This window comes from Bombus vancouverensis, chromosome 8 (genome assembly GCF_051014615.1).
Source record: "Bombus vancouverensis nearcticus chromosome 8, iyBomVanc1_principal, whole genome shotgun sequence".
NCBI classification, from domain to species: Eukaryota; Metazoa; Arthropoda; class Insecta; order Hymenoptera; family Apidae; genus Bombus; species Bombus vancouverensis.
Window position 1 is genome coordinate 13,395,805 of NC_134918.1, and position 27,855 is coordinate 13,423,659.

At 46.9% G+C, this 27,855-nt stretch overlaps 1 protein-coding gene across 2 annotated transcripts in view; it reads left to right on the top strand.

The window, feature by feature from the left end:
* The window catches only part of Tmtc2 (Transmembrane O-mannosyltransferase targeting cadherins 2), a 215,607-nt gene that overhangs the window by 144,575 nt on the left and 43,177 nt on the right, over nucleotides 1–27,855 (top strand). For both annotated transcript variants that reach the window (XM_033332298.2, XM_033332297.2), the window contains exon 8: nucleotides 22,348–22,433. In XM_033332298.2, the coding sequence (XP_033188189.2) occupies nucleotides 22,348–22,433 (86 nt within the window). The remainder of the gene's footprint in view (nucleotides 1–22,347; nucleotides 22,434–27,855) is intronic.

A 27,855-nucleotide genomic window follows, 5' to 3' on the forward strand; every position in this document is an offset into this window, starting at 1 on the left:
AGAGGATTCCATTCTTGGGCGGAACGCGGCAGGGATCCAGAGGTTCGCAGGAGTCGCGTCATTCGGACTGGCATTCGCCTCGTCGAGAGAGGCGAGGCTGCGAATTGAATGGGAAATTGATGGGTTTCGGCCTGTCGGCGGTGTACGCGCCGTATATCCGCCATAGACCCCAACTAGATTCCGTTGTGTCCTGCCCCGTGTATACAGGCTGTACCTCGAAGCGTTCTACCGCTGCTCCACCCCCTAACCACTCTCCTCCGTCGCGACGCTACACACGACGTGTTCCTCGCCGCATACAGAACGTTGCGGAGGCCGATGGTGTGCGTGCGTACAGCTGCACCAGCTAGCTACCCGAGGTAAACCGTCGTCGGTCCGTTTGGACCGGTGTTTACCCATGCTGACCGCTTGAATATGTATCGTCTCGCCGGTGCTTTGATTGTACGCCTTCGCATTTGCATGCGGAAGTGTCCCGGTTCCGTCCACCCTCAAGACGCAACAGTCGACACCGTGCCTACGTCGTGTTGCCGCTTCCTAGCCTGATTCCATGATTTCGTCTTGTGCTTGCGTAGAACCGTTTGAATCCGTCGTTTAGATATGGTACATGTGCCGGAGGTTGGAGCCGTACAATGGCTGGACAGAAGAGATTAGCCGCACGAGAGAAACGATGACTTTCAACGTCTGTTTAGTAGAATGACACTGGTTTAGACTGAAACACGAAATTTCTTAATCGCAACGACCGTGCAAATCCAGAATTATCCGTCTGCGAGGAACAAAGGTATATCGCCATTTTCAGAGAAACACGCCCGTGCAAGTCGTGCTTTCCTATGGGTACCTATGGCGGCGAACTTTATCTGTCGTACGCGATGAACATACCCGGCTACCTTCGAACTTAAAGCACCAGAGTGGCTGGTTAGTATGTAAGGATGTTATCTCAGGTTTACGTCTGTGTTATCAGATACCACGTCGGTAGAAAACCGAGTTACCCGAGCACATTTCACGGCCCGTGGAACCGCCCTGAAGAACGCTAGCTATTTTCCGGACGATCCTGCTGTTTCCGCTATTTCTCTCACTTTGGATTCGTTCAGAACCTCGCATCGTAGTCGTCTGCTGTATATACGCGGTTCGCAAAACAGTGAGCTGTCAGCATTCGGAGCACCGTTTAGAATTCCAATTCGAGCGGTTGAATTTAATTTTGCAAGTTTTGGCGAATCGGTTTCAGTAATTTTTTACTTCTACAGACGATCGCGTGTAAGTACAGGTTGAATTAGTCGAGCTACATAGTTCGCTCCACAAACGCACGACTGTATTCCTAGTACCTGGTAAAGCCTACTTATCCGTCGGTTCAGCTCTACCTCGTGCACTTTGAGAAATCGCAGATTAACGTCACGTCAAAGTCGTGTCAAGTTACTAGTAACGCAGTGGCAATTATCGTGCATGAGTTGCACTTTGGCGCGTGCTTTACAGGACAATGCTCAATTAGTTCAATTTGTTTTGAACCGTTGCATTGCGTCGCGTTAAACAACCGGGAAAAAGAGTTCAGTGAATTGGCGATTTCGACTGTAATTTCTTTTATATTTCGCGACTCGTTCCTGTGGCTCGAAATGGTAGCCGCCGTTTCTCGTGAAACACGTTGTGTTCGCATAAAGTTGCGTGCGCCGTGCAGATAGATTCGCAACGGATATACAACGTCTGCTCTATTCGATCGTTTCTTTAATGCCATAATATAGGTAGGGAACGGTTGAATGTACTGTTCGAATGAAACTTTGTTCTCCACTTGTTGCGCGTAACATCACTCTGTTCCCAGCCATATTGCGCAACGAAGTTTCGAGACTTCGCCTGCCGAGTGTACATGCAGCCTGAGACGAGAAACAACATTGCATTGTTAGCAGCGGCTTACTCAAAACGTCGCTAATCCTTTTCATACTCTTGCTGGATTAATTCATCCCGGATGATGCGTTAAATGAAGAGTATCATCGCAAAAAAAAGTTCGGCCCTCGTCAAATAAAAATATATCTATCGATGAATGCGAATTTATTACACGAATAAGTTAATGGTAATCTGGAATACGCGTGTACAACAATCTGTTCACTTTATCGGTAATCACGGTTTTCACTCTATTTCCCTAATAGCTCGATGCATATTTGTTTGCCTCGTATTTCCGTTAATTTTTAATACGCCGTTCACTGGTTACTCTGAAACGTGACTCGAACTGTAACAGTCCGCAACTGCGTTTGACGGCTACGGTTATCTTTCAATTTGTATGAATGGCCGCGATTAAAGCGACCCAAGCACGGTTTACCTCAATGGGAATAATTGGTACCGGTCGAGTGAAATATTTGCGTATCGATAGACGGGTAATGGTGTTGCTTTCAAAGAGATTTTCCCCGTAATTCGCCATAATGTCGTTCCACAGTGATTCGCGTATACGTCAATGTCACTGTGCGATACCGCTCTCGCAATGGAGAATGATCGAAGAACAACGGGGGCTCGATTAAATCGCCAGTCCACTGTGTTCCGATCTTTCCTGCATTCGCGAAGATGAACGGAAAAAGAAGTCTTACGAACGGAAGAACCCTCGAAAGAAAAGTTCGAGAATCTGCTTCTCCGGTGATCCCTGTCGGGGAAAGTGATTTCGCAGGGTCGAGGCATCGATTCGTCCCGTTGAGACGGATAACAGCATTCACCTCGGTTCGACTAGGACTCGGGGTAAATATTTTATCGCAAGAATCTGCTTGCCTCGAAGAGAAGAGAAAAGTGTTTCGTGACTCAGTGCTCGTTATGCTGCTTCGTCGATCTCGTTTTCGCTCCTCCGCTCGCTCTTTCCCGAGGCATTAACGATTGTTCAGCTTCTCCTGTTCTGGCGGCCATTGTACCGTCGCGTATTCAGTCCCAGCTATCGTTTATCGTGACGCAGAATCGCTGGGAAAACCTTGCGCTAATTTAGAAGTTGAGCAGAAGACGAGAGGCGGATCCGAATAGCCAAGCTGGACAATCGCGATCCCCGCGGTGAAAGGCGGGAACTTTCGAGTCCCGGCATAGTTTGACGCGTTTCCCGCTACCTCGGTCGACCGAGGTGCATAGAATCTTTAGAATGGAACACGACAGGGCGTCCCACGGTGCCCGAAGGAGTTTCACCCGCGGTGGAAATGCCGTACTCGAGGCAGCAACTTTGGACGGTGTTTCGTCGTCGTCGTGCCGCGGTACAGTTGGATAGTCGAGCGAAACTGCGAGCTGACGGCCCGGGTTAAATACCGTTACCTGCAGTAACGTTCACCGTTGCTGAATCAATTGTATTTTGAATTCTGTTCGAAAACTCTGCATAGCTTCGCTGCGAGTACACATTTTAACGTGGATAAAAATTCCTAAGAACAGTACATAAAAATATCTAATAAATAGCGTACTTTAAAATTCCTAATGAAAAGGTGCAACAGCTAAAATGAAGTTACTAGTTTGTTGAGAATCTTAATTGAGGATCTTAATTGCCGAAATAAAAGTAAAGGAACACTAAGGTTACGCTTAGAATTCATATTAAAATAGATTTATCGTAGATTTATTTAATAAACGATTTCTAGGATCTTCGTCGATATACATTTGCACGCGTCTCAGCACTCTCTTTGTCTCAGCATCTTCCATACCAGACTGCCAACGAAGCAGTTACATTCATCTGTTTTTCGAGATGCCGCACACACACTTACTTTCACACACTCATATTCACATACGTGTGTCACTACTACGCGGCCAATCTAGTCTAACGCACAAAATTATACATATCTCAATATAGTTAAAACACGATTACTAAATAATAATTTTTAATCGTACCAAGAAAAAAGAAACTTGATGGTTTTAAACACGAGTTATCGCAAAGTGTCCGGTTTCTGAAGTTGAGTCGCGATTGTCGTATACCCTGTGAGAATAGACGAATCCTGCTAAAAAATTGTACCGTAAACAGGTCCTTGATAATTGGATCAGTCAATTACACCACTTGAACGTGATTGCCGACCAAGGTTATATGGGGAAGCACGTGGCTGAAGGGTCGAGGGCGTTTACAAGGTCAATTTTCGCGAAGTTTCTGCTCAAGTTCTGATGTCCAACATCGATAATAGACAGTAGGCTATATCAAAAAGCCTAACTGAATAAGGAGGTGTACTCGAAAGTTGTTCCAAGGTCAACCTGCGCTTCAACCTGAAGGAAAGATTCTGTCGAATTCTGGTTTCCGTTCAACTATCGTGTTTGAAGACTCTGAAGGTCGTGTCAATCTAGACTTCACAAGCAAAGCTTTCTAGCTTCCATCCTGGAGTTAATATAGTCGAAAAACATGAAAAAAAGTAATGAACTTTGATGGAAGTTGCAGGATCACGTGGCAGCCAACATCAAAGACGTTCTGCAGAATTCCAGGTTTAACAAGAGAAAAAAGGCGGAATAGTGGTCAAACAGAGTGAAGGGTCAACGTCGTTAATATCCTATCATACATAAGATGAAAGATGGATCCTAGGAACGTTTAAAGAAAAAAAAGAAAAAGGAACGTGCTTGGAAAGGGGATTCCAAGGACGAAGGTATTTAAAGTAAACTTGGCGAAGTCAGGTGAACTTCTCTCTGCCTTCGTCGAGAGATCGTCTCGCTACTGGCGCGTGCACGCGCGATAGTTTGATACGTTAATCCGTTAAGTTGGAAAATTTATCGAGTTGAAACTTGGTTTAATCTGGGGCCGTTGTAGACGCAAGCAACCCAAGTTGTGTTCCTCTTGTAGCCAGCACTGTAATGTACACCGAGAGAAGGCAGAGGCGCGCACAAACCTTGACAGAGACAGAGAGAGGTGGAGAAGTAGGTTTGGAGACCTTAAAAGCGACAAGACACGAGCCGCTTCGGAGTTATCTCTCCGATGTCTTGCCGCGCTCGAGGCTCGTCAAGGTAAACCGACTCCATGAATTAATTAGTCGGCAAACAACGAAAAGACCGTGGCTGGCTACTCCTGAAGGCACGAAAGGTTTCAGCCTTTCTTACTTGGTCGCGCAACCGCGTGGCCCGCAGGGCTAACTGCAGAAAAGGCGAGCCGAACGTGCTTGTGAATTGGCTAAACGAGACAAATAACCGGCGAATCGAGCAACCGTGCCGTCGAGTTTAGACAATGGTGCTTTAACTGCGGAATTCATGAATCGTCGATGACTTCGTTTCACGAATTTCCACGGAGCCATTAGGCGCAAAAGGACGTTACGAAGGAGAAGCAGAAACGGAGAGCAGTAAGTTGTCATTGAATAATCCGCGTTGATGCTTTCGACGATACGCGAGACGCCTCTCGCAGAGGAAAACGAAAAGAAAAATCATGAGAGAAGACCGTTAAACGCGAAAGAAGAAAAGAACGACGAGATCGAGAAGGAAGGAAGACGGAGCAAGTTGGAAACGTGAACGTTGAAAAAACCAAGCGACGTAGCTCGAAAGACGAGCGAGTAAACGGAGTGTGTAGCAACGTTTATTGAGAGCCGAAATTATATGATCCCCGAAGGCCAAACGATGGTGAATAATATCGTTCGATCTGTATTTCCTGTTTCGCGTCACGGAGGCGCTGATAGTATCTGATTTCGAGAGTCGAAAAAATGCCGAGACGAAAGACGTAGATACATAAATATAAATGTAGAAAATGAGAGGGAGGAAAACGCACACGCGGAACAGTCGAAGATAAAAAGGAAGTTGGGAGCGTGTGCTCGACCTGGATAACCCAGGCGCGCACCAAAGTTTTCGAGAGCTATCCGACGGCACCCCTGGGAATCGAGCTGTACGCGTACGATGTTCGACTCTCTCGCGGATGGATCCTCTCTCATAATATTTCTCGAAATTCTTCAAAATTCCGTGGAGGGAAATTTTCTCGAGCTAAGCCCGCCCTTCTGCTCCACGCCCTTTACCCTATCCTACACAAACACAGTTGGCGAGCTACGGATCGGGGATTTATGAAGAGAGTTTCCACAGGAAATCGTTCGCTCGACCACCATTTGTCAATCGAAAATCCCTCGTTCGTGGTTTACAATTACGCGAGACGAATCGATTCGGAAGCTCGCGTCGCGGAAAAATAATTGCAGCTTTATCGTACCTACGCGAAAATTGACGCGTCCCTCTCGATACGCGAACCGACGCGGATTCCTTTTCCCGGGAAACCGATTGAAAAGCCACCAGCTGCGCCAAAATGGTATCGAGTCGGTCAACACCGGCGGAAAAATAGATTACTTCTGTCCGATAGGGAAGCCGACCAGCCGATAGAAGGCTTAATACCTTCCTCGATACTCGTCAACCAGTTGACCAAGCCGTGGCGACGATAATACCACCGCCAGATATCAGTAACAATTTATCCAATGAACACATCCTGTTATCTCCGCCGCAGTCCACCGGACTCTTCCTCCGAGCCAGCCAACCGAATAATAGCTGAATCAAGTAACGCTCTGGTCTCGTTCTCTCCTTCTCTGTAAATTCTCTGCTACGTATAACGCGTTTGCACCGATACGGAGCGAACAACCGTTCTCCCTTCAAAGGATGTAGACTCTTCATTTACACTAGAAATCACCAAGAGAACTGATACCCGAGTTATTTCAATCTCGCAGTCTGTTATCTTGACACGAGTAATCGCCAAATTTTCGCCAAATTGTCGCGATTAAACTAAAATAACTCCAACTCTTTTTCACTGCTCAAATTATCACGCATAGTTACCTCAGATCACCGTACATCATCACCGCGTAGATTGTCAACCGTCCAGGGCATGTAAACGCTTTTAACGCACAGCCTCCGTTTTACACGGCAGCAAGTTAGTGATAGTAAATAACTTCCGGATCGATACCGTTTGTTTCGCGCGCCCACCAGCGCGTTGCGCCCTTCATAAATTTTCAGCAGGCAGCCGCTGGGCGGAATATAACGAGGCTGGTTGCAGCGGTTCAATCGCGGCGGCCGTCCATGCACGATCTACGAGGGATCTTTGAAATTCGAAGTCAGCCCCGAGTATTCCCCAATCCCGAAGTCGCGATAGCACGGTCAATTTCGCGAACGCGCTCAGTGTATGGTTTCGATGGTCGCAGACAGACAGACGGAGGAAACACAGAGCAAGGAAGAAGGAGAGAGAGAGAGAGAGAGAGAGAGAGAGCAAGATGAGAAATCCCGAAATCCGTGCACGATCCTGCGGCTATGGGGCACAGGCTGTCGTTTGTATGCCGACCGAACGTTTGTGCATCGTACGTAGCCGCTTGTCAGACGGCAATGTCTGATAATACAAAGCCCTATACTGCATGCGGCTTTCCGTCCTACAGCGCAATCAGTTCGAACAATCAGTTTGCGGAATAGCCGCCGCTGGACACACAATCGGCGTCTTCCGGTGATTCACCGGCTTAAAATACGATTATAATTCCCTTTTGTCCCCTAAATCGTCCTGTCGCGCATGTATCTTTCGAACCGCCACTACCGCCTTGCGATGAAACATCGCGCACGTTCGCGCCTATACGCGTTTTACCGATAATATTCACTCGGATGGGTGGCACTTTCGACATTCCACACGAGACTCGCCACGAGCACACTGACCAGCAGCAGCAGCATCTGCGGAAAAAGAGAGGCACTTGGAACCGGCTGTCACGGGATTCCACTTTGTCACAGGCGAACGCTCCGAGCCATTGCTAGATCGAGGGCTCTTCGGCCGTCCTTTGATTTTCTCCGCATATTTTCTATCCGTCCCTTCGTTCGTTTCTCGAAAGAACGGTTCCCGGTCCCGTCTTACGACTTCTTTACTCTCCTCGGCGGACTACTTCTTTTCTCTTATTCGGTGAAACATTTCCATTTTATATACTCCACGTTATGAATTCCACCCCTTATTCCAGTAAGAGATACCAGAACGCCGATACTACGAGATCTACGGTATCAACCTACTAGTACGGACTAGTTAAAAGCTTATTTGATCGGGTATGAATTTCAATCAGAAGCAAGCAACTCCATTCTCGAAATAACACTCCTTCGAAACTCGTAATTTCCATTCCATCCGGATGAAGTTCCAGAAACAAGCTCGGCACTGCGAAACCAGACAGACACTATTTCTCGAAACCAAATACCCCTGACCGTGGTGTTCTCTACCCTACGTTCGACATGGGCCAAACGCACCGTGGGCTTGGTCTCTCCATCTTCCTGTCTACCTTCCGCCTCGTCTCTCTCCGCGTCCCTGATTTGATTACAATTCACACATCTCTACCATACAGCCTCTCCACTGTCGCTTATCGGTATCCCCAACCAGTTCTCCTACCGCTATACACACACGCCTCTTTATCCTTCCGCTAATCCCTTCCGTTGTCTCTGTCTTTCAACCCCGCTGCGGTCACTATACACGCAGCGTCCCTTCGCTCCACTTCCACCAGCCTCGCGTCCATTCGTCCCCTTTTCGACCGGTAACGTGTACGCAGTTCTCTTTCCACCCTTTCATCAGCCTCTCTATCATCCCACTCTACCGTCCAGTCGCCCTGTCAATTCGTTTCTTTCTCGTTTCCGACTCTTTTTTCTTTTGCGCGGAGTTACAGAAGAGTCACTTAAAATGAATTAGGAGCAAAGTGGTCGTTACAGATGGATCCTAAAGGTGGACAAAAAAGTCAGGCATTGAGAACGCAACGCTCGAGGTAATCCTCGATGTAACACAGACGCGAGCACACGATATTGAATGCAACCGATTCTATATATCGTACACGTATTTCGAAAGCGAAACGACTGAAACATTTCTTTTGGAAAGAACGAAATTTAAATACGTACAAAAGATCAAACATACCTAGGTTTGATTAAGAAAAAACGAATTCTTCCATTTTAGAATAATTAATACAGCTTATCGAAATAAATTGTCCTATAATATTCACATTCGGAGAAATGTGGCCAAATCCTCTTTCGCTCTAGATAATCTCGCGCGATGATGACCGAAAAAGGGAAATATTCCCTTTGCGTCTATTACCAAAGAGGACTTTCGTTCCGCATAGCTCTCCGCGTATCTCACGCCAGATATATACGTTTTTCTGCGTGCTGTTTACCATTTCAAGCGTACGTATCGATAATTGGCTCGGCCAAACCCCAAAGGATGGATTCTCAGCCCGCATACGATTTTACCATTTGCCGAATAACCGTCGTTTACGCCGATACACCGCGACGTCCATCCCCTTTGCAGCTTTGTCTGGCCGCATCAGATATTACCGGGATAATGCGTTCACCGGACCAGTCTCTTCCGCATCTGTCTCGCTAACCGAACACGCTCGCGCTCGTCTACCAGTCACGAAGCCAGTTCGCACGCGCACGTACGCGGCTATCGAGGAGGCGTTCTATGCGAATGGACGCGAACCAGCCAGCCTGGCGCCCGATTCAATACCCGGCGTCATCGCGTTGATACGCTCAAAGGGTCGTTCCGGCCGGAAGGTCGCGGGCTATCGTGGAACGTCATCGAACCGTTGACGGGTTTAGAATCGGTTTCGGCTAATCATACGCTGTCCACCGACCGCTATCGTTCACCGGTCAATACGGTTTTCATGGATTGACACATATCGCTAATTAGTATTCCAGGATCGTGTTCAATGGTATCGCGGCCGTTGTTGTAGTTTCAACACAGAGAGAGAGAGAAAGATAGAGAGAGAGCCAGCCCAAATCAGGAAACCCGGAACCGAGAATCAAAAGCGAGATTATCGCGGGAACTGCGCTCCATGAAGAAATGGATACGTTGTTCCCCATGGAGATACCGAACTTGATTAAACCGAGCGACAGAGAGATAGTAGTTTCGTTAATATCGACAAGACGTTGTTAGTTATGATCGCGCGAAGAAAGACGTCGTGTCATCGTTATCGTTATCGGTCGCTGTCGCTCGATTATTCCATTTTACGAGACACGTACAACTTTCGAGGACCAAAATTTGCCAGAGGATTGGCCAACACGTACAAAGTTGAAGCATAAAGTGCAACATACCTTAATCCGTTTATGAATAGAACACGGATGTATGTATATAGAGGCTAGTCATTTATTCGCAGAATGATGGACTCGGTGTCGAGGGCGTAATCGCGTTTTCGTCGAATCGAGCAGTCGCGGATATTTGTTTTAATAGGAACGCGAAGCGGCAGGGCGGAGAGGAGATCGCGTAAATTTCGCGAATGCCGTCCGTTGTATCGCGATATTGGGACAGAAATTGAATTAATAGGCGCGGCCAGGCCAGGCGTGGAACGCGTGTAACGCAGGCTAGCGCGCTCGTCACTCGTTCGCCGATCTAACTCACGATTGACGCGCGGCTCTGAATCGATAACTCCGCTGAATTCCGAGATTACCGTGGGCAGATCGTTTCGTAAAGCTCTTCTATCTCCGCGCTATCTCTCTCGATACCGAACAAACATCCTCCTGAACATTCTCGTGACGATTCGACATCGGTGCTCTAACGATAATCGTGGTTTAATTACGCGCCGCCAACAGGTAACGCGTGTCTTATCAGCCGTAGCGAAATTAATGCGTGAGAGTTGCAATGATATCGCAGATCGAAGCCTCTGCCGTTACTTCCCACCTATGCGCCCTTTTCACCTGGCGTAGTACTCTTTAGTACATTCGCCATTCCAACCCTTTGCCAACCCTCGCTAAATTTACTATCTGAATTTTACGTTTCATTAACCGCGGCTCTCTGCGCCAGCATTAACGGGTCTGCGGCGCGTATTTATGCGCCGGTAATTAAGAGCTAATTAAAAATAGCCGGGATATTCCGATCGGTAAATAATCGAGGAGGAAAGCTGGAGCGCGCCCCTCCCAAGATAAATCGAACGCCTATCTCTCGATCGTATAACGTAGCCTGGATTTAAGCGGTGGCCGCTAATTGCGCACGCTATTCCGGAACCATTTAAATTGGTTCACCGCGACAAATCTAATCGTTCCGACCGTCCATTTTCACCCCGCCGCATCCCCTTCACAAACACCCTATCGGCTGGCAATTCTTTTCTCCCGGCTAAAGTCGATCTTCTCGCTTTTCTTTCCATTCCTGTTCCGCTAGATTTCCCATATTTTTCGTGGAAGACTTCGTGGGTTAGTCAAAGGAAAAACGTGTAAAACTGTGGCGATTTGGTCGAACGTTTTCGAGAAAAGACGGTCGAATAAATGCTCGATATACGCGCTAAGTACACGGTTGACTTGTCATTGATCTATTAATGGAGAAACCAGTCTATTGTCCTAATCTCATTCGTCAATAACAAGCATCGGGGGCTCTTCGTGAAGTGGGCTGAAATCCATCCCCTTTGCCTTCGATATGGTTCCCCGCGCTGCGCATTGATCGAATATCCTCAGATTCCGATCGAAGGCTAGTTTACCGGACCGTGGTAACCAGGAATTACCATCGTTGTCGGAACGCTGAACGAGAGTCAGCAACAATAGGATAATTTCCTGTAAAATTTCGTCCAAAGTGTTCTTCGCGTGGCGCACCCCTTTTAACATCGATCTTAGTTAAACAGCGTGATTCGACTGAACGCGATCTCATTAAAACAAAGTAGCCAAGTTCACTCTTGGATGGAGTATTTCACTGGTAACGTACGATCGAATAACAGGGGGACTTAAAGTTCGTTGCTGTCTTCCACTGGGCGAGGAAAAATCGAATTTCAGCTCGTGTCCGGCGCGTTCACGCGCGCGACAGTGCGATGATCGCGACGTGGCGGGCAATCGAATGAAATCGGGACCGGGTTTCCCTTGTTTCCTATCCGGTCACTGTCGTGGCTTGACACCGGAATTTTTCGACGCGTCGCTGAAATTCCACGCGACACTGACAGCCGCGATTTCCAACAGCCAACAATCCGTGAACCGCGACCCTCGCGCGCCGCGTTTCGTTCTCCGCGCGAGAACTTGGTCAACGTTCACTTGGACGAAAAAAGTTGCCGGTGAGAAAAAAGGAATAAAGGAAAGAGTACACCGATTCGAGAGTCGCGCTGGTTACCAGAGGCTGGTTTAATGAGTTCGCAACTCCTGTCATTGGGCCAAAGAGGGTGCGAGCAAAAACCAGCCGAAAAGTTCTGTCTTATTAGAAAACTTACCGCGTCTTCGATCGAGGAAACCTTAAGCAACTGTGTTCCGGTGTGCGGAAAAAGGCGAAGAAGGAGGGAGAAAGCGCTAATTTGTAGCAGTGGTCCTCGAGACCAGGAGCTATTACGGCGAAGCTTCGCAGGCAAACTTACGGAATCTTAGAGTGTGCTTGAGCGCTGCCTTAATAAGCGCCTTAACATCCTGTCTATAAATTTTAAGCGATGTAAAATTAGCGCGAACCCACCGTGCCGCTTACTCCTTCCCTAACCCGTTTTCTTTCTCCTTCTTTACCTTTCATGCCAGGTAGTATGTTCGAACCGAGTGGAATAATAGGTTTCAACCGGTCAGGTTCTCGCTCCCTCTACTTTCCTCTGTTCCTTGTTCATCGTTTTGGTCGGACCGATCCACCACGAGGTCTCACCCCTTCTTGCCAGCCACTGTTCTCCGACCGCCTCGTTCGTACGCCGAAGTCGTTATTAACTGGTATTCCGTCGGGAGTCGGAAGGTAATTCGAGTCCGAACACGCGAATGAAATTGGGTCATACTTCGTGGACTATGTCTGCGCGTTGGTGTGTTCGTGGCGGTGTCACGAGAACGCGGTGTAAACGATGTGGAGAACGTGAGTGGAATAAGGGTGATTCGGGGAATAGCTTGGTCCCGCGACAAATGTTGCACGAAAGATAATTAATACATGCAATAATCGTTTCTTTCCGTTTCGTTCTTACGTTGGACCGTCACTTTTCTTCATCTTACTTGATTATTTAGCGTTCTTACAGTGACAAAATCCGCGACGATCCATGCGTGTTTGCTCCGATTCCTGCCCTATACGCGTGGCAGTCTTTACAAATCGTCGATCGTTTTCGTTCAAACTGCTCGAGTTTCAAGCAACCTGTACCAGTTGCGAACATCGAGTTCACGATACTCCTCGAGCGGTCGCCAAGAATCGTGCGGAGCGTAACGAAATGGGCCACAATACCGGGCGACGATAGAGCAGCCATGCGGGAAGCATAATTTTCCTACCGACGCGACAGGTCAGGCAATTCGGTTTCGGCCGGCCGAAGCGAAATTGAATCCGACTTAACGACGATCGTGCATACATCGATGAGATGTTCGCATCTTGAGCATCTTCCAACCGTGTCTCGACGACTCTCGTGGCGTGGCGTGGTTCCGGCGTTCGCGAGGCGCAATCGCGCGACGCATTTCACGAACGAAACGAGACTCTCGTAGTCGGAGGGCGGAGGAAAGGAGAAACGACGCGAGAAATCGACGGAGAAGCTTCGCGCGACCGAACAATGGAGGCTGCAGAAAGAAAAGGGTGGAGATGGGAAAAGAAAGGATGGATAGGGGGTGGAAATGGGTAGAGGGAGCTCTGAAACGCGCACGATTTACTTTGCAAACGACGAGGAACTCGGTAAACTCCGAGGCGCCCCCGATACGACACTCCCGTCTGAAAACTTGGCCAATAAGCGGCGAAAACAAGAAAGAGGCGAGCCCACGGAGGTGGGGCAGGGGATTGCATAAAAGTAAGCAGGTACGTTAACCGCTTCAAAACAGTCGAATATATTTCCCGGATCGACGACACTCGTCCCCCATGGGCACACTCGTTCTTCTTCGCCTTCTTCTTCCCTCTCAACCGAAAGATTATGCCGGACGTACTTTTTCGTTCTCGTTGACGGCACTGTGCCCCGGGTCATCTTGCTATCTATGGCTGGTTACTCGTTGCAAACAGCTCCGAGGATCGCGTGCGTCTTGACACTGCGAGAAAACTTCACTACATAGGTCGGAGAGAATCGATGTAACTAGATTCCAGCAGATGTGGGATTCTTTGCGGCTTTAAAAATACGTAGAAATACGCGGTCTATCTTGTTTGACCTCCGCTCTCTCAGAGATCTTTCTCTTCCCGTTTTTCCTTCCTGGAAACCGGAAGATTGTTTCGTGAGTGACGTTCAAGCAATTTCAAGCGGCAATTGAATAAAAGCAGAGGCAATGGCACGAGACGAAAATTGCGAGGCAATTGTTGCACAGAAACGCGAACAGACTGGGGCAAAAACAGAAGTGCACGATGACCGAGCACAGTCATGTGAATAATATATAAAGTTCGCGTGACTCGACTCTTTAGAACGCAACGGGACGTATCGCGAGACCATGGGCCACGACACTTTCGCGCAAAACGACGCGATACGATATCCCTGAAGATACGAAGAGCGAAAGAGCGCGAGAAAACGCGAGTATTCCAGCGAAAAAAAAGCACTCACGATCGGCTGATTTAATTTCAAACGGTCTGCGTTTCTTGCTCGGAACGCTAACCAACTCCTAATGAACACTAGTCATGGAGACCTTTGCGCTTGTAATAATGCGAATTTATTACGCAGTCAACTCAACGCATTCCATTCTTCCACTTCTTTATAGTTATCGACGATATTTTCTTCGTTATGTTACTCGAGTCAAGCTGGATAATTTGCCTTATAAATTCACAAATTCGATATTTAACGCTAGTATAGGAGTTGTTCGAATCATTTTTTCCTTTCTCATATCCTTTTCTCGTTGTTCGTAATGTACAGGATATTTTCTCACTCTGTCGTCACTATACCGAAGACTAATGGTAACTCTTATATCGTTAGTAATCCACGGAAACGGTCGATGCGACATTAAATAATGGAAATAGAAAGAAAATTCAAGATGGAATTTTAAGGAACTTAGACGATGCAAATAATCCGGCCTCGCTATACGCGTTACATGGATAAATGCAAAGAATTCGAGAAAATCGATTTATCTCGCCAAATACAAAGTCACGTGAGGATTAGCGATATTTCTTCTCCATCGCAGAGAAACAAGAGAGGATCACAAAAGCGTAAAGCTGGAAAAAGGAAGACTTAACAAGCGCTCTTTCAGCTCGCTCTACGCCATATATCACGAATGTCACTCGCGTCGATTTTCCACGAATCGTCGGATACGCCGACGAATTTTTTTCCTAAGCCCAAGAAAGCTTATGCGCGCATTAATTGTTTGCTCGGGAAACATAAGCGTTTCCAGGGCTTTCTAATAGGATTACATCGCGCGAGGCTACGAGCGACGCTTGGGAAACACGCCGCGTCGTGGATTAACCAGATGGAGGAATCGTACGTTGTAAAATTAGGTGCTTTGTTTGGTAAATGGCTAACGATTTTCCATAATTTTTCTGTCTCGAACAATCAGGATCACGGTAAAGAATATAAGCGAAGCGATTTCAATAAATATTCCATATAGTCAAAAATAATCCGTTTTTCGTTCGCCGTAGAAGAAAATGCAGCACAGGGTCGCGTATAAAATAAATTTCGTGGTCTGCGGCGGGCTATCCACGCCACGGTGAATTCCTCTCGAGAAGTAAAAACGTTCTACGACTGGACGTAGCTCCCGTCATACATATATGTATGGAAGCAAATCGGTAATACCTAGACCAATAAAAACGAGTATTCGCAGCAGTTATTGGCCGTTTTGAATACGGACAATTTAGGATTCTCTGGATGGCGAGGCAAAGGCGAATCATACGAAAAAAGAAACGATACGAATTCGATAAGAAACGATGGCCCTCGAAGAATACGTACAGCGATACGTCCACATGATTGGACGGTTTTTCCAGGAGAATACGAGGTTCTCTACGGGTAGAAAAGCAGCTGGTCCCAGCGTGGCGAGTCGTTGGCAAGCTTCCCGCGTTCAAGAGGCTGGGGGAACTCGAGTTAACCGGGCAGCAAGGCCACACGTTCCTGCCGATCGTAAAATTCGAAAGCGTCGCGTCGCAGAGTTTCTCGCGAGCAGCCAGACGGCACGATGGAAAAGCGTTCCCAGTGGAAAACCGGCCGTGGAATGAAAAACTTGAGCCAGGATCGATCATCGTCCGTGGAACAAATTAATCAGGCCATTCGTTACAGCTGTCATTTACACGTTTCGCAGTGGACGTGCCGATACGAGACTCTCGCGGCATCGCTCTCGAGAGCTCTCTCGGCCGATCGAGGAACGTTTATAAGCCGTAAACAGCGGCAAACGGTCAGGAACGGGGTGGAAAAAAGCGGTTGATTCGACTCGATCGCCGTGGTGCGCTATATCGATCGATCGATCGGTGAGAGCGTCGACTCGACGTCGATCGATGCTGCACGAACATCGCGATTCGCGAACCTATACGCCGTCCTACGAACGATGTTTCGCCTCGTTTTATTCTCCCTTGCCACGGTTAACCGGAGTGGATATTTTCACCTTCGCGAGGATGAGACGCGAAACTCGGTCACGCGCGATAATCAGAAATTTATAGAACGACCGCTCGTTCGCGCAGGGCTCGGCCGTCGATCGTCATCCACGCTTTCTATCGATTCCGCCGGACTTTTTTCACGATTGCAGCCAGCCGATGTCGCTGGCAAAAGAATCGCGTACAGGTCGTGGAAACGAGGCGCGACTCCCGCGGTGGGAAACTCGATGAAGCGTAACTGGTCGTTCGCGGAGTCGTGAAGCGTGTGCAGCTCGGCGAGACCACGACGATAAACGATAAACGTCATATCGTTGGGTGCACATTGCGCGAACTGAATCTTTCTGCGCGTACAGCGTCCCATTGGCCATTATTCGAGGCAAACGCGGCTGGCCATGCATTCACCTCGCGTTCATGGTTTCCTCTTTGTAAATGTCTCTCTGTCTGGCTTCCATGCAGACGCGTAGAAACGGTAGAATGCGTTCATATACACAGAGCCATGATCAGCTCGTAGTGCACAGGCTCGCGAGAGGTATTATCGCGAAGCGCTCAGGAAGCAACGTTGTACGAGCGCTAATGCGTCGCCGTCGCTTCGATCCGAGCGAGGAGAGCCACAACAGAGCTCTGTCGCTTCTCCGTCGAACTGGCTGCCTCGGTTCCACCTGCAGCTGTAGCCGCAGCTGTCGGTCGACTCGGTGCATCGATCGGTTCCGACGAGCGTGAATCGCGTTTCTACGGAGCACCGCAGCCACAATTGCAATCCTTCCCTGTCCTTCCCTTGTCCTTCCTCTATTTTACCTTCCCCGTGTCTCCCATTTCGACGTCGCGCGTCTCTTTCCCACTTACCGTTTCTCTATCGTACTTTTTCTCTCTATTATTTTTTGCAGTCGGATTTTGCGGCCAGATCTTCCACGATTTCTCTTTCTCCATCCTTCTCGCGTCTTTTTGCCTCTCCGGCGCGGCATCGCTTCTTCCTCTTTATCCACGCCGTTTTTTTTTCGCTCGACGCGCTCAATCCTCGTAGCCGTTTTTCTCCGGTGTCCGCCAGATTCCAGACTTCCTCGAATCCCGCGTGCTTCGCGCACTCGAAACTTTTTGCAGCTATGCGCGCCGCGCCGCGCCGGTCAAACTCCTGGAACTAGAATTAGCAACGCGTTCCACCGCGATCACGGAATCGAATTAAATCCCCGGAGCGAGACGATTTCCGAGAAACGGAGGGAAGTAGTCTCTAAACGATTACGACCAAGGGTTCCCTGTCATACTCTCTGTCCCAATTGATTCCACGCAGACTGTAACGCGAACCTCTCCCCTTATTATCTGTGTGTATACGTCAGCGTATTCCCCTGACAGAAGCCCCACAATTTCCATTCGAACGCATCTGGAGTCGCTCTTCTTGCCTCTCGAACGGTCGATCGTTAAAACACGAGGATGGCCGTAAATCGTGGGTCGTTACGTTTCGGAAGCGGCGTTACTACGATGGAAAGATCCAATTATCGAACGAACACGGCGGTAGCCGGTTTCCCTTCGCGAGCCGTCAATCTCTCGGCGTAATACCAGCAACGTAACGAGCAGGCACAAAGATGAAAGGAACAACGACCATGGGAGCCTTTCGGTGAATCCATCGGGAACGATGGAGCCGATGTTACCGGTCGAACACAGCCAACGACCGCCGATACCACCGCAACGATGTCGAGAAGAGGACGTCGACGACAATAGCCCCTCGTGCTCGATGAAGCAACGGTGACAGCGATGGCGAGGCTGACGCCGCTGGTGCTGGCAAACGACAATGGCGATGACGGTCATCACCGCGGCGCCATCTCCTATGAATGGCCGGCTGCCGATCGACCAAATTGATTTTCTCGCTCGATAGGCGAAGGACAGCCTTCGATCGAATTACATGGGACTCACGACCGATTCGTCGCTTTTCTTGCAACGCTTGCCGACGCGGGATATCGCACATCGTTAACCTTACCTCCGTACATGGTTGTCGGCAGCGATCCTGCAATATATTGCAGGGACGTTTCATAGAGAGGAAACAGTAACTGGGCGAGGCTTCCAAAATTAAATGAAGCGATTCCGAAGGAAATTTATCTTTTCATGGTCGTCGTTGATCGTCTGTCGCGAAGGACTTTTGTACGACGAGTCTTCTTTCCGGAAGCAGCAGTTTATTTCGAGTTCTCTCCGTGAAAATCGATAACAGGTTTATAACACATGGAACATATTGTAGAAATAGAGATTAATATTTTTATATATTGAGAGCCTTAAGAGCGTTGGAAATGTATCTATCGTAGAACAGCAAGCAACTGTAATATCACGTAGAATATGTTTCGAAAATATCACATGTTTCGAAAATATCAGCTGCGAACAATTTACACTTTCAACCCTGCCTTGAAAATTTATAGAATCTTCGAGCCTGGAATATATACGTTTGAAAAATTTTAATCGTAAACAACTGACTCCTCGAATCTCTCTTTATAAACCTATAAAATCTTCGAGCTCGATATTATCGCACAGAAGTATCGCCCGCTCGGAGCGTTTCACATGGCTGTTCCGAGAAAGTGTTCGAGAATAAAATCGAATATCAAGGGTACAGTAATTTCAATACCGCAAGAGCTTATTACCGAACACATATTACCGGCATCGTCATTATCGAACGCTCTGTGCAATATCCGGCAGCGATAATTATAGATATATCAGATATTCGTAGCGAACAATGCGACGTGGACGTACGAGTTATCGGCTGCCATTCAGCTTTGAGATTCCCGGCAGTAGTATCGATGCGTCGCTAGACAGACTCGTTAACGCGATAAAACCCCCCTGTGGCTGCAATTTTATTGAGATTTTTATTCATCCCTCTCGACGTAATCCGAGTCATTAACGAATAACGATGTCCCTGAAATCCATAAGCCCGGTCGGTTTATCGCGCGGCGTAACCCGTTTCCCAATCGACGATTAACCGAACTGCTATCGACGATTATGTGTATCGGCCCCTCTGACTGTGGAAACAGGTCGGTTTCGTCGGATCCATTGCGTCCCTGTACACACGATGTTTTCGTCCCCGATCAAACTTTCAGTCCGTCGAGTAATCGCATTAGCGGCTGTCAACTCTTCGAAAGAATCACCTTGTATAGTAATAAATTAACCGACAAGAGGCAAACAACGACGATACTCTCGGTTGAATTTATGCTTGACTCTTCGAATTGCAAACAACAGACATCAATTTAGCGATTCGTCCAGCTTGATCGGGGACAGAGCGATTACTTGAAGTTACTCGAAGGGGGAAATAAATGAAGGAAGGAAATAAATAAATGAGTAATCGAATATGTTATACGGTCCGGTCCGTTCGACGCCATCCCTTCCACGATTCACAACTTGACCAATCGTTTATTCTCTGTGTTTCTCACTGGAAGGTGTCTCCCTTTGTCTATGAAAGCACAATCGTCGGGATATTTTCATCGAGTTACGCAGGCACCGATGTTTCCTGTAAACGCTACAGGCACGCGAACGTTTCTGTTTCGGAGTCGCAACCATATTTCGTTGGATACGATGTTTGCTCGTACCCTCGGCTCGTTTATCGGTTGCGCGTTATGTTGAACGCGACGAGCTTTATGGCCGTCTCTATTTTATTGGCGCAACACCTAAACGGACAGATAATATTTTGCATCGACCCACAAAACGCCACCACCTTCCATCCATAGACTTTCTTCCTTATTATCTAATCTTCTTTATTTTTTTTTCATTCTCGTATTTTCAATTCGTCTTTCAGAATCTTCCGGCTTTCGTTACTTGCAACTGGCATTCCTATCTTTCCTCTCACGCCCCAACGGCCAGGCGTCTCACGTATCTATACAGGGTTTGGATAAAATTTTCAACGAGCTAAAGGTTGGAACTGGAACGGCAGGAATATTCGAAGCTCGCTTTGTCATCGAGTCTAGCAATGGCACAAAGCCGCGCGTGCACAGTGTACACGCTTGTTGCGAAATGTCGTTACATACCTGGTCCCCGTGGTCGCTCGTTACATAGACGACGCTGCAAATAATAGAGCGAAGGACCGAACAATGCCTGAACAATGTATTTATTTTAACAATCGAGCGGGGCTAGCGCGGTCGTTTATCCACGACCCTTCGCGCCACCGGCCGTTCACCCTCGTCGTCGCGTAAACCACTCGAAATAAGCGCGATTGGAAGCGTCCTCGTACGAATCGTTGAAACTGGTTGACCGTTCGTTGAAACAGATTTACAGGAATAAAGCGAAACAATGGGTGGCCTCTCGGCGCAATTGTTATTGTCTGGGACACGTGTTCTCTTGTCGCGTATTGATAAATCCGACGAGAAACAACCACGATTAGAATCGTCGAGCAGGGATCGTTCGTCGAGCGAGAGTATCGTTAAGTCTCGGGAAGAAATTCCGAGCAAAGCGGAGTGTCTTTTAAAACGATCGTTCCGCGGTAAAGAAGCGGTGGAGAAACGGTTTTAATAGCGTGTACCCGTTAACCGAGACCAGGTTGGAATAATAAATCGCGGGAAATATCGCGGACGATTGCAAATTGGTACAAACGAGAGGGATTGTTATGAGGAGAGAAAGAATAAAAATCCGAAGAGGGGTGGAAAGCGGTAATAGGTGGCGCTAGAGAGAAGGAGTCCATTATATATTGCGCGAATATTCATCTTGAAAGTTAACGAACGTGGAGTAGCGTCTCGTTAACGAACAGGAAAACTCTTCTGGTTCAGGCCGGTTCGCCTGACTGGAAAGAAAATATCTTCCTCTTTTTCTCGTCCACCGACCACGTTCGTCTTCGTTTCCCTTCCCCTGCTTTCTCCCCTTGCTTTCTCTTTCTTTCTTCGCAGTCGCTCGAACGTTCACAAAGCGTGTCATTAGTATAAGTTTTTCACGACGAACTGGAACAAATTGAAACGACGCGAACCGGATTTTTATATTCGGTTAAAATAATGAAGCTTCGGCTCGAAACAGTAACGCGAAAGCTCTCGATCACGATCCTCGATATGTTTCTCCCCCACGGCCTGACCGATGATAAAACAGCGACGAAACGGTAGCGATTGTTAGCGTGACCTACCAGCCTGAAATTTTAATATCGACCGTTGCTTTTCGTAGGTGTTACATTCACCAACTCGACGAATGCTAGTCGAACATGGTTTCCGTAAATGGACGAGACAACCTTAATAAAATATTCCACGCGCGAAAGGATTAACCGTCGACGATTGCCGATTATGAAGCCATGGATTATCGATCCATCGCGGGGCACGCACGTCTGCTTTTCTTCGTCCAACTCAACCTTTTTTCAAGCTTCTAACGTCAAGCCGATATGCACGATTGGCGTGATAGATCGATCGAGAAACCTTCGCAAATCGCTCGGTTCTCCTCGCCTTTAACGTGAAATAAGAGAAATAATAGAACGCGCGATGCAAACATAATGACTTTTAAGATATCGTCCCTACACGTCTCTCCGCCACCTTTTCCTCTTTCGCTTACTCGAACTCTGGCAGATTCGATTTTAATATGCAACTCGAGGAAAATTATTAGCGATAAAAGTACGACGCCTACCGGTAACTCAGCCCGGTAAATCACCCCGTTTCCCAACACCCTGCCTTCGCCCAAGGCCTTCACACTGACAAGTGATATTTTCATCGTTCGTAGAGTGACAACGTTCGAGGCAAGATTAATCACCGACGCGTTAAAATGAATTTTTCCCTAAAATATGTGCCACGATGGCACGTGGGCCCGTGTGTAGGCGTTATAAAGTTCGTTTATTGGCACCCTCCCCGTCCCAACCCTCGTTCGTTTCCCGTACGCTCGTTACACCGTTCGACCTCTGCACGATAAGTCATCGGTTGACAAGTAATATTTTTATCGTTTCTGAGAGTGGCATTGTTCGAACGATGATTAATCGTTCCTCGTCCGAGATTGTTATCGATGGAGAGCACTCGGGCACGTTGCGATCGCGATTCGATCGCATAGCACTAGACTGGTAGGTTCCACCAACAAACCTCGTAAACGCGTTAAAATAAATACTTAAATCTTCGAAAATTCCTACCTCAATATTAAGCAGAGATTGCGTTCACTAATCGATCGTTTCTGCCGGTCTGTTCCAGGGGAATACTGCAGCAAGGCAGGAAGAATTACGAGGAGGCGATTTTGAGTTATCAGCGAGCGATCCATTTCCGGCCTTCGTTAGCTCGTAAGTATTTCCATTATTTCTCAAGTAACCTTTGCAACAAGAAACGATCGAGTTTCCAATGGAATTCTCGAGTTTCTCGATTTTTTCCACGGACGTGTTCCCCTCGAGCCCTCCCTATACCCATCGAAAGGTACGCAAGGTTGGAAATTGATGTTAATGTTCCGAGGCTCGAATTGGCGAAATATAGTTTGACGCAGCCGGCGTGCACCATTAATGAACCTCGGTCGCAAGTTATCGCAGTTCATTAGGGCACTGAAGCGGCAATTCTCGCGTGAAAAATAGAACGACTCTTCGCGTTTCACTTTGTTCAAGCCGCGAAAGAACCCTATGAAGCACCGTACATTCCGCGAGAACTTGTTCGCTAAATACATGTTTAACAAGAGTTCTTCTCGTCGAACGGTTGCGGTAACAACATGTAACCTACCAAAGTCTTTAGTCATCCGATTCTCTGCTTCAAAGCGATCAAGCCACCAAAAGACAATTATTGTATACTGTTCTTCGAGATTAACAAAACACCGTCTAGTCGACTACGTTATTTACTCGTGCCACTGAAAGTATTGCAGCAAGACATAGCTAGGAGATATAGCTACGTTCATTAGGATGCACAATGCACAAGATCTTTTGTACGAAGGGTGAAACTGTCACTGGCTTTCCTGTTAACACCCTCTGGGAACGTGTCGCGCATTCGCCCCAGGTAAAGTTGACCGTCAACCCCGACGGTAAGCTCCATGGGACGTCACGGTCGAAACTCCATCGAAAAATCTCGTATTTGTTCTTCTTTAGGCGCGTAATCGCGCGTGCTCAAGAATGTCGACGAAAATTTCACGACGGAGAGAAAGAGGATGCCTTTCAAGGCGGCTGGAGAGGGGAAAAAAGCGCGGGTCGGAGCTGACGGTGTTTGCCGTATACTCCGGCGAGAGATATTTACCTCGTAGCTCGCCGATATACTGTTTCCGGTTAAATCGCGGTCCAGAGTCACCGGCTTTCGTCCACGTATCCTCGGCTACGTAAATATTATTCCTATTTATTTCGCAGCGGCTTGCGGTTTCCGTTGTACGACTTCGCTTGCTGATACGGCATTAAACCAGGCAGAAATACCTTCTGAAAATATCAACACCGCTCTCTAAACCAACGAATACTTTCACGACAATGTGGTCGAACGAACTAAAAACCTCGCGACGATCTTTTAAACGCAAACCATCGCGTGATTTTTCGATACACTCTGAACTAATGATTCTTCTACAAAACAAAGAACTCGCGAATCGTTTTCTTATTTCGCTCGTTAATCCCTAAAAGTCGGAAATTGCTCGTATCATAGGATCCATTGGGTTCTCGCTTTGCTCCGTTGGAAAACAATATCCGCGTAATCAGCGCCGATTTTTTGCCACGGTTCTAGCACAAAATCAAAGTACACGCGGTAGGCGTAACCGCAGCAGAGAATCGGGGGACCGATTCGGTTCCTTAACGAGCCACCTTTTGCCCAGGAGAGCGAGGCGGGCTGGAAACGGTGGCGCGGGGTCGGAAAAGAACAGAACGGCCGTCGTTTGTCACGTGGACCGTACGATCCACGTACGACGATTTACTTCGACCGTCCTGGGAATGGTTCATTACCGAGCAAATGCTCCGGCCTGCCGCGATATTGATCTTATTTTACGCTTTCCACTTGCCCGGCTATTTATTATTGCGTCCTACCGGCTCCACCGTATTCCTTCGTGTCGACTCGCTCCGACGCTCGTCTCTTGCTCGTTAACGATTACGCCACGCTAACCTCGCGATACCGTCGCCATTTTCTCCCTTTAAAGATTTAATATACGACTAAACGGATTTAATAACTATCAAGTATGAATTACTGCGTTAAGTATCGTGTAGGTCATCAGTGACCAACAATAGAGTTCCAACTCAGACTGCGAGCGCTTTTCCAATAGCATTTGCATAAAATATAAATTCCTTTGTGCAGTTATTCATTCAATTATATCGCGTATAAAACGACGTAATTAATTTGATTGCAATTACCAACTTTTCTCGAGTTCTACTTTTTATTTGCTCGTTTGAATCGACGTAAGTTACTTTATAGGTTTAGGATATTTATCGCTTTCAATGTTGAATTATGGATCGGACACGGTTATGAATTTTCAAACGAAACATCGTACGATTGCAGACGCGTATAAAGGTAAGAATAGATTTCATGGAACTTGGTCTAAATTTAGTCTATCAGAGCCGGATAGACGGCATCGTTTCATCGTTCTACAAAGGCTATAAAAAAAGCGAGATGGCACTGGGAAGCTCTGGGAAGATCGATTTTAAGTGTTTAGTCAGAGTTATTTCGAAGGCATTTCAACTTTGTTCATAAAACAACGAGCTTCTCGGTATAAGAGAGAGAAAGAAAGAGCAGGCGCGCACGAGGATGGCTTGAATCGTTTAATCAACCGGTTGTTCTATCGGAAACACTTGGCCTCTCGAGGCGACGGGGTTCGTACAACTTGGAAATTCAATCAGTCCCCGTTCACCTAGCTAAAATAAATATATTTGCGAAATAATTTCTCCGTTATTATTCAGAACGATGAGAGATGGTCTTCAGTTGTCTGGTCTACCCCTGATTTGATCCTTCTACCCTCTTTTTTTCTTCCCCGTCTCGAAAGTTTCGAAACATCGGTTCGTTTCAACGTAACTAGTTTTCCGTATAAATTATAGCACCACTCGTCTCGTTAAAAACGAAACGAATACAGCGGGCAGCTCGGTTTTTCACGTCATTTTCAAACGAGAGAAATAAGAGCGGGCGCGAATTATATCCAGCCATGCATTACTTTTACGCGAGGAAAAAGCTGCTTTATCAATGCTGTTTACACGGTGAATTTTCGCAGAACGATTATAACGCGATTTCGTAGAGCAAAATACGCCGGGGTTGCGCGGAAAGCGCGGGCCCCGAGAAGAGACAGCATTTCACTGTCCGCCCGGCACTTCCTCGAAACGCATTTGCATCCATAAGCGGACTAGTTGGCAAGCGTATAAAGCGGACCTGCAAGAACATCGTCCCGCGCTCGCTCGTCAGATTTCATCTTCGTCCAGCAACTAATTTGCTCGATCCCTGTCCACTTGTTCGCCTGGTTCCGGTCACTTGCTTGGCGTCGTTCGTGCGTTATCATGATGATTCAACGTCCAACCACGAATATCGAACCATCTCGAAGCTCTTACGACGATCAGAGATTCTAACTCTCCCTCGAGATTCACGTTTACGAGCTTCAAAAACGACCGTGATTTATATAAGTATAATATACTTTGTAATTAGCTTGCCTAGTTACGTCGGTCATGGCGCAGAGGGTAGAACACACGAAAGGATGTTTCAGCAAACTACGCGTTCTCAACATGATCGAGCTTGAAAATCGTGTTTCGCGATTGTAAGGTGAAGTTGGTGGTTCGTTGTAAGAGAGTTAGTGATCGGCATTAACCCGTTTACAGGTAGATCAACAGCTGACGAGATTCGTATCTCGATGGTGTGTGATTTAGAATGTTTATCGGTGACCCGTTTGCTACAGGTGTAACTCTCGACCCAGATTTCCATCTCCGTGAATTTGCACACGTTCGAGAAAAGAATGGAGAGAAACGAACGAATCTGATAGCCGCGATTAATAATTCGAAATACCGGTTCCATTATCGCGCTTCTTTAAACCAAACAATGTAATACGGTTACAGAGTACGTGGATAAATCAACGAGCAATGAAGGCGTAAAACACATAATAAGCGTTGCTATTTGCGTAATTACCAATTAACTGTTCAGGCAATCGTCAATATTTAACATAATACGCGATACCGTGTAAAACACGTATTCTGTACAGCTGATCTTGTGGAACGAAATACCACGTCGAGCATCGCGTCAGCGATTTTCAATTGTTATTCAAATACGAAGAAACAGTGAGCGATAGGTCGTCGTGGAGAATCATCGGTTCTTCACTCGCAGCTGGCTAACTCATCGCGTCGTAATCGAATTTGCATCCGCGGGGACGGTTTCAGCCGGGACGTCGAAACTTCCGTATTCGAGATAATACGGGGCGTTATCAGCTTCTGACCCGTAAGGTTCGTTAAACTTTTTTTTTTTCCTTTGGTCTCGCGAGTCCGCGAAATAAATTCTCTCGATCTCGTGGCAAAGAGGGAGAGGATAAAAAGAAAAAGAGCAGTGAAAGAGAGGCGAATGGAAAAAAATAGTAGATAAAGGACAAACGGTGGCCAGAGTGGACGAGCAAAGGTGAGATAAATAGCCAAGGATCGAGACTACTCTGGCGAAACGATCGAACGATGCCGCGTTATAAAAGCCTCGCGTCTACAGGATGTGTATTAAAAGTTTCGCGAAGTTGGCGAACGTAATTTAACCGATCTTCCGTTCAGCCGCTTTAGCCGGAGTAATTTTATCGGCGTCGTAAAATTTGTTGAGCGCGACACCCGCCTTCTAGCCAGACGATATGGAAAGTTTGAATTTTCAGCCAGGTCTGCAAAGAGACATCCGTAAACTTCGTTACCTGCGCGCTGTTTTTATCGACGCTATCGGCGTATATACCTTTGGTCCCCCCCCCCTTTTCGTTTTCTCCTCTTTTTGCATTTTTCCTATTTTCTTCCTATCCCCATTTTTTCTTCTTTTTTAGTAAAAAAATGTTCTGCGTTCACGGTGGCGTCCTTTGTGAGATATTCGAATGGAAAAATTCGTTCTAATTCGACGTTTAGGCTGCAAAGAGTGTAGACTATAGAGTGACGCAAAGTAACGATTGCTTGTGTAACAATCTTTCAAACGCAAAATAATAGATACTTTTGGTAGAAGTTGGAAGTTTGGTCGAACAGATAAATACTTCTTTTTTTATAATTCGTTGAATTTTGATTCGCATAACAATCGACTTCTGATATATTCGGGACGATTTCTGGTTGAATTCTGTTGGTTTGCCTGTGTGCTGTGTCTTTTATAAATATTGATGTTGCTATTGACCGATCTCCGTTCACCTGGAGGTGATGTCGTGTGGCTTGATTGATGCAGTTTGCGCAGGTACATCATTTTGGTAGCTCAATTATGGAAGAAGGAATATACGTCCTCTTCTTTGAATTGTACCACACAAATATAATTTATCGACAGAACTGTAATTATTAATCACGTGTTGTTCGCGATTTGATTGTCCAGATTTATCGTAGGTTTTGCCTAATTACCAATAAAATATTTTTGAGGTAATTATGCTTGAGGTAATTGTTCACGGACATTTAATCCTTTTATGTAGGAACAAAATGAAATTCAGAGATGTCAATGTTTACAATAACATAATAAACAAATGATGTATCCCAGACGTCTTTTTACCTCAAGGGAATAATGCCGTTCCATCTTTAAACTAAATAAACATTAAACAGAGCAAACGATGTATTTACGTATGCGGGTGTATCGTGTAATGGG